Source organism: Geospiza fortis, unplaced genomic scaffold (genome assembly GCF_000277835.1).
Source record: "Geospiza fortis unplaced genomic scaffold, GeoFor_1.0 scaffold57, whole genome shotgun sequence".
Taxonomy (NCBI): Eukaryota; Metazoa; Chordata; class Aves; order Passeriformes; family Thraupidae; genus Geospiza; species Geospiza fortis.
In genome coordinates, this window is record NW_005054561.1 from 122,917 (window position 1) to 130,391 (window position 7,475).

At 57.6% G+C, this 7,475-nt stretch overlaps 1 protein-coding gene across 1 annotated transcript in view; it reads right to left on the reverse strand.

The window, feature by feature from the left end:
* The window catches only part of SNTA1 (syntrophin alpha 1), a 22,842-nt gene that overhangs the window by 4,979 nt on the left and 10,388 nt on the right, over positions 1 to 7,475 (reverse strand). Inside the window, 1 exon segment of the mRNA XM_031064151.1 lies at positions 5,046 to 5,274. Within this exon segment, the coding sequence (XP_030920011.1) occupies positions 5,046 to 5,274 (229 nt within the window).

A 7,475-nucleotide genomic window follows, 5' to 3' on the forward strand; every position in this document is an offset into this window, starting at 1 on the left:
AAATAGCCACGTTCCCGCAGGCATCCGAGCCGCGCTGGATCTGACCCGAGCCATTAATCTTGGCAGCGGGGACCTGCCATTATGCCGGTGCCTGGGAACTAATTGGAGTTCAGAAAGATGCCATTGAGCCGCTGAAACCCGAGCGGCGTCCCTGCGCCAGCCCCTGGCTCCCCGGGCACGCGGGGGACGTCACCGGCATTAGCGGGGCGGCGGAGGGGTCACGTCCCGAGGGAGCCGCGGAGGACAGCAGCAGTGCCCATGCGGGACAGGGCACGGAGAATGAGGCAACAGGCAGGGTCTGATGTCTCGGCTACGTGGGTTTAAGGAGGCTTTCAGACTGGTCACAAAGCACGGGGCGTCCGGAGCCAGCACGGGGAGCTGGGAGGTGCTGGAGGCTGTGACAAGGCCAGGTCACCATCCCACGGGAGCTGCTGTCCCCTCCAGTGACCCCAGCACTGGCTTCACAGCAGGCTGACTTACACTTCTGCCAGTCCCTTCACTGCAGTGGGTATTGAATGCATTAATTAATTACCTCCATCTCATTAAAGCAAACAACTCAGACCATATCATGCATCACCTCTGCTAGTGGTAACTGTAATTCTTGAACTGTTTTTTCTGTTTAATTACCACCTTGCAGAGCTGGGGTTCCTGCCTGCTCCCTGGCAGCCTGCACCCTCCAAAAACCCCTGGGCAGCAACACTGCCTGGCTGCTGTTGACTTAAAGTCACCTACAGCAGGCACACAGGCCTGGGGGGCTGCTGGGCTAATCCACGTGGCCTCCAAAGCCATGTGGGCTCTCCAGGGAGAGAGCCAGTCCCACTGATCCTCTCCAGAACAGAGGACAGGGGACAAATAGGACCTTTAACTGCTCAGGGCTTTGCACCAAGGTAGACTTAATTTCAGGGTTATAGGGAAGAGCAAAAGTCTCTGTGTGTGCAGCCACCCATCCCGTGCCAGGCCAGTGCCTCTGCAGGGGCCAGGTGGTGGCACAGGGGCTCCCAATCACTGGAGCATCCCATGTGTCCTGAACCCTGCAGTGAGCTGCACCAGGGACTTAACCAAAGGCCCTGGGTCTGCCTCTGTGTTTCAGATTTTTTTTTTCTCCCCAGCATGCCAGAAAGGAGCAAAACTATCAAAATTCCTTGGTTTGACTTCTTGGGTAGAAATTCTCCCTTCCCATCAGCCCATTCCTCACAAGGATGGAGAACAATCACAAACCAACCACTCCTGGCACCCTGGATCCTGAGTCAGCACAACCTGCCCCACGCATCCTCACTGCTCAGAGCCAAGCCTGACCCCACAGGGCTTCACTGAGGAGCCACAATGCTTCCTCCAGGCAGGAAAAGAGACATGGAGACCCAGAGCAGGTTCAAGAACACCCTCTCACTGCTTGGGGCACCAGCACACTCTGCTTCAGCCTGGAGATCACAGCGTGGATTCAAAGAAGAGGTTCCAGACTCCATTTCTGGTCAGGAGTAGGATGGTGCTGCTGTTTCTCCTGCCATAATCTTCCCAGCAGCATCTACACAGCTCAGCAAGGGCATCACATCAGGAAATCTTCCAGAGAGCTCCTGGAGATTGAGTGCTGGCCCTACAGAGATGCTAATCCCACCTCCAGCTGGTCCCTCTCTGTCTCAGGATTAATGAGGCAAAATTGGCATGTTAAACTGGGGGGCTGAGCAAACACACCCCCCAAAGAGACACCCTGAAATGACCTGCCAGCTCCAACCCAATGCTCTGATGTGTTTCCAGAAGGGCCAGCACAGTGCTGAGCACCCCTGGGACCATGCCCTGCCCCTGGCTCCAAGCATGAACGACAGCAGCTCCTGTCCCAGCTGCCTCAGCTCAAGTCCTTCTACCCCAGGGAGGAAGATGCCATGGGATACTGCAGGGTGAGGCACCACTGCTGTCCCTCCTGCCCCAGGATCCTGTCCCAGCACTCAGTGCCACATTCCATGCCCCAGCCCTTTGCTAAACACTCCCCTGTGCTGCACTGTCAGCAGGGAGATCATGGGACAGCCCTCCGTGTTTCCAGGGAGGAGAAACAAACCCAGGAAACTCCCCAGGGAAAGCAAAGCTTCAGAGCAGCGAGGTGTGGAGGTGGCAGATGTGCCCCATCACCTCCTGGCATCACCCCCAGGGCAGATCCAAAGCCTTCCTTCCCACAAATATGGCAACCAGCACTCTGGAGAATCCCCAGCCCCACTCGCTCCCAGCACCCATTTTTCTGAATTTCAAACTTCCAAGCAATTACTTGGCCAAGCAAGTCCTAAAGAGCAGAGACAGCCCCAGGAGCACCCCTATGGCAAGTAAATTATGGATGTGAGGTCTCCACAGCTGCCCCAACTCCTCCTCCCCACCACTCCCAGTTCTTCCCCCATGACAATACAGCACAGGAGCCTCACCAGGAAAACCCCTCCTGACCCCAGAACCCTTCCCAGGGCAGCTGGAAGGATGTTTGCCAGCCCTCCCCCTGCCATGGAGAGCCTCTGGATTCCAAGCAATGAAAATAAGGAAAAAAAACAACAAGGGAAAAATAAGGCAAGGGAGAGCGACTCTCCCTGAAATAACAATGTAATATAAATACAGTCCAACTCCTCCTGTAAATACCAAGAGAGTCGTTTGGCACATTCAAAAAAAATCTTGGCAGGACACAGGGAGAGGTATCTGCATGTCCTCACGCCTGGGCAGCAATGACACCCAGGAGCCTGAGGCCAAGCTGAGCAGCCCAGGGTGAAATGTGGCACGTGGAGCCACTGCTGATGCTCACATTAAAACGCATCACCTCCCAGCTCTGCCACTTCGGGGAGTCTCAGCCCAGCTCACTGCCCTCTGAGGAGGTGCCAGCTCTCCCAGTTTTGTTACCTGCTGCAAACCACCCTAAAAACTCCAAACCCCAGGAATGACTGCAGCCAGGAGCAGCAAGGAGTGAACAGACCCTGGCTGTGCCAAATACTCTGGTTTAGCACTCAGAGCACCATAAGGAAAGCTGGAGTCACACCTGGCAGCATGTGGGGAGCAGAAAGTGTCTAAGTAATGTTAAGGTGCTCTTTTTAAAGCTCTGCCTTCTGCAAGCAGGAGAAGGCAGCAGAGAACATCCAAATTTAACAGCCTTCAGGCACTTAAGGCCACCCCCTGCCCCTCAGCCCTGCCACCTCTCCCTGGGGCAGGGGGTTTGGAAGGCAGCTCCTGGAGAGCCACAGGGGTGGCAGGTACAAGGCAGGGCCACCACCTCCACAGGGCAGTGCCAGCCTGAGCATGGCACAGTGCCAGCCCCACCACCCCCATGGCAGAGCTGCACTGTGCCAGCAAACCCAAAAACAGGGAGGGGATGGAGATGGACCACGTTTATCAGTGACATCAGTGGTCAGATGAGCAGCAGGGATCCCTTCCCTGCTTTGACTGGACCCCAACAACATCAGATACAAACTCATCCCAGAGCTCCAGAGTGCTGTAGTGGGAGCCAGCCCAGCCCCAGTCTCCTCCCAAGGGGACCTGCTGGGAGTTTTAATTAACTGAGAAGCCCAGCAGGTCATACCTGAGCTCAGCAAGCTACAGCAAAGGCCCTGCCTGCAACTGCCTCCCAGGAGGGGGACCTGGATCTCAGGGGATGGAGGAGGAAGAGGGATCCAGGGAGAGAAATTGTTCTCTCCAGAAAGGGCAGCTCCTCTCCACCTCTGGCAGGAGCTCTGGCAGAAGGGAAACCCACACCAAAGGATGAACAGAAAATAATGGAGGGAGGGTGGTCCAAGAGCAGCAGCTCCCGGCAGGAATTTCACAGACTCACAAAGAAAGAAGCTCTTGTATTTTTCTTTGGTCAGAAAAAAACAACAAAACCACCCCACCACCAAGCCTATCTGCTCCCAGCAGCTGTGCAGAGCAGCACATTCCTCCAGCTGAACCGTGGTCCTTAGGCTCCCAGGAGAGGAGGAACCCACAGCAGAAAGGGCTGAGCAAAGCTAAAAATGAAAATCTGGAGCTGAGACAATCTGGGGAAGGCACAGGAAAGCTGGAGCCACGGTGGTCGCTGGCAGCACAGCACACAGAACTGCTTTGTTCAGGGACAGCCCTGAGCACTGCCCCCAAATCAAACCTCCCTTTGGGACCTGGGAAGGGTCTCTGGTGCCAAGACCCCCCTGTTAAGCAGGGTGACCCCAGGGTCTGGTTGGAAGTGAGGGGAGGGGAAGGCTCCTTTCCTGAGGGACAGATCTGGGATGCTCATGCCAGCCTGGCCAAGCTGGCAGAGGGTGGCAAACATGGACACATGTGAGGTGAAGGGTAGCCAGAGAAGAATGGGGTCTCTTCCTCAGGACTCCCATGCTCCCAACCCATCAACCCTCACCCAGTCCTCAAGTAGGGCTTGAGGGGCTCCTACAGTGTGCAGCCCCCTCAGGGCTGGGAGATACCAGGGACCATCTGCCTGGTACTAAGAGGGAGCCCATTCTCAGGGAACAGCCTGCTCCAGGGTGGTGAAGGCTGCATCCCTGGGATGTCTGTAGCCTCAGCTTCCAGGGATCCCCTCTGTGGCCAGCATCCCCTGGATGGGTGGTTCCTGAGCAGGCCCTGCCTCACCCTCCACCTGCCCAAAACCCATCCAGCAAACCCCAAGGTGCTCAGCAGGAGTGGGCCCTCCCCACTGGCATAAAGCTACACCAGCCAGGGACGTGGGTTTAAATTAAAACCACGAGAGAAGCAGAAAATGTATTCTCTTGCCCCAGGAACTGCAGACGTGGAGGTGATGCTGTGCAATGAAAGAATCCCAAATCGCAGAAACCTGTCCCACACCTCCCACTGCTGCCTGCCTGAGGTCCCACAGCGGGGAGACAGAGCCTCTGGGCATGGAGCACTGGCACACACTCCGGAAGGAGACAGGGAGATCCCAGCAGTTACCTCCAGCTCTCCGGATGAGCAGACAAATTACTCTGCATATGTTGTTTTCCATTTGAAAGAGTATGCAAATGCAGCTGCAGATGATATGCCACCCCTGTATCATCCCAGAACAGGAAGGACAACCCTTGTGCCCCCATCACATCCTCGTCTCCTACCTTCCAAGATCACTTCCTTGCCCGTCTTCTTCAAGGCCTGCACGGCCTCATCGTGGGTGGCCTCGGACAGGTCGGTGCCATTGACGGCGAGGATGGCATCCCCCACGTACAGCGCCTCAGTCTGGTCTGCTGCCAGCCCCTTAAAGATCTTGGAGATCAAGATGGGCATTTTATTCTCTCGGCCACCTTGAAACAGAAGAGACAGGGAGCAGTTGTGGCTGTAGGAGCGCTTGGAGGAGCGGGTGGGGAGGGGGATGCTCTGGTACCAGATGGTCCCAGCAAGGCTGAGCCTTTCTGCTGGCACTCAGTGCACTGTGCCAGGTCAGCCCACTGCCCACTCCCCCAGATACCCACAGGACACCTGTACCAGCCATAGCAGCCAAAGTACCATGAGGCTGTACAGCTGATGAAGTGATTGCTCCAAAACCACTCAGATTGGTCACAGATTATTCACAGAGCGAACACATAACCTGGCCATCTCCCCATCAGTTTTGGCAGGAAAGTGTATCATTATTTGCATTATTAATCATGTGTGCTGAGCAACTATCCTGGCTCCAAGGACTTCGTGATCTCAACACATAAGACAGCTGAATGTTTTTGGAGAGGCCAAAGAGCCAGGGAGAGGTGAACCAATCTGGCTGCATGTTCCTGTCCACACAGCAGCCCTATTTACCGGCTGCTCCCCGCTGTCCTGACTAAAAGAATGCTATTCAAACTCCCGGCGGCTTCAGGAGATCAATTTGCACATCGACTCTTGAACCCGCAGGGAGATCCGAGCTGCCTCTGTGCCAGGGCTCAGGGATGCAGCCGCCACTGCCCGTGGCAGCCAGGGATCAGCAGTGCCCAGTGTGCCCTGCACCCGGGGACAGCCTGTCCCGAGGAGTCTCCAAGAGATAATCCTCATCCTAGAGGGAGATGCTGAGCCCAGCCCGCTGTCACTGCCCGGCCCGGGCTGCTCCCAGCCGGTGCCACAGGCATTTCCTCGCTCAGCCGCTGCCAAGCCAGCGAGGGCTCCGGTTATCAGCTGGCAGAGGCCCCGGCGGGGGCTGCTCCTCGCCCGGCTGCCAGTGCCGAGAGCCCTGCCAGAGCTAAGAACCTCCGCCAGCCCGGCTCTTGCTCGGCTCCCCGCTGTCCTGCCAGCCCCAAGCCACGTCCTGTGGCAGGGCAGGACACTCACCCCCCGGGTGGCACCCAGTGTCCCTGCGTGAAACACGGCTGGCCCATGAACAGTGACATGCCAGCAGCCCGGTGAGGAGTGATGCCCTGCCCTCCACAGCACCTTCCACTGCCCAGTTTTGATGGCAACTACTTCTTTTCCACATACGTCACTGGAAAAGTAAAGTTTTAACTGAACCAAGGGAAGTTTCTCCTTTCCTGGGAGAGCCACAGAGCAAGCAATAACTTGGCAGCCAAGGGGCAGTTACGAAAGGGGGTTTGTGCTTCCCAAAAAAAGGGCTGGCACGCTGGGTCACCCTGCAGACACGGCCAGCAGGGTCGATCCAGTTCCAGCACCCGCACATTCACATTGCAAAACCTCCCTGCTGCCAGATGGAGCAGGAGGCTGCGTCTGTGTCCCCTCTGAGCTGGAAGGAGAAGCCACGTCAGGAGGCGAGAGCTGCCCCGTCAGTGCCCCCGGGGCGGCCGAGCCCGCCGCCTCTCATAGCCACGCTCCGTGACAGCCCTGTCCCTGTCTCCCCGCTGCCCTTCTCATCCTGCTTTCACAGCTCCCAACACGCTCGGAGCCGCGTGAAAATCAAAGGCAGGCAGAAAGGCAGGAACGCCATCCCTGCCCTAAGAAGTTTCCAGCCTGAAGTTCAGGCGAATGACCAAGGAGAGGGACAGCTCGGGAGGGAAAACAAGCACTGAACAGGGAGGCTTCCCGCTGCCTGCTTCCCGGGAGCACACATCTCCAAACCCGAGCGCGCTGCTTTAACACGGCACCCAGAGCCGGCAGATCTCCAGGGGCTTTGCATCGCTCCCTTCGTTATGCTGACAGTTTTAAAGAGGCACTTCCCAACTAAGGAACACGGTGGGACAAGGACACGCCGGCCCAGCCCTCCCTTTGGCTGCAAATGGAAAACTTTGGTGTAACCGGGCCGGGTGCCCCCCTGCCCCCCAGCTGCCCCGTGACAGAGCACCCCACCCGTGGGTGCGGGGGACAGGCGGTGCCCCTCCGGCTCACAAACGCTGGGGTCCCTCATCCCGGCCGGGGCACGGCGGGCAGGCACTGGCCGGTCACTCCGCTCCCCAAATCATCGCTCTTTCCGTAGGCTGGCAATGGTTCGGGTCCCGTCACTGCCACGTAACCCCCTCCCCGTCCTGAGCTGGGGCTGCGGGCTGTGAGGATCCCGACCCCAGCCCCGCTCCCCGCAGGGTCCGCTCCGAGCGAGCCGCGGGACGGCAGCAGCAACAGGTCCCGGTGCCGATGGC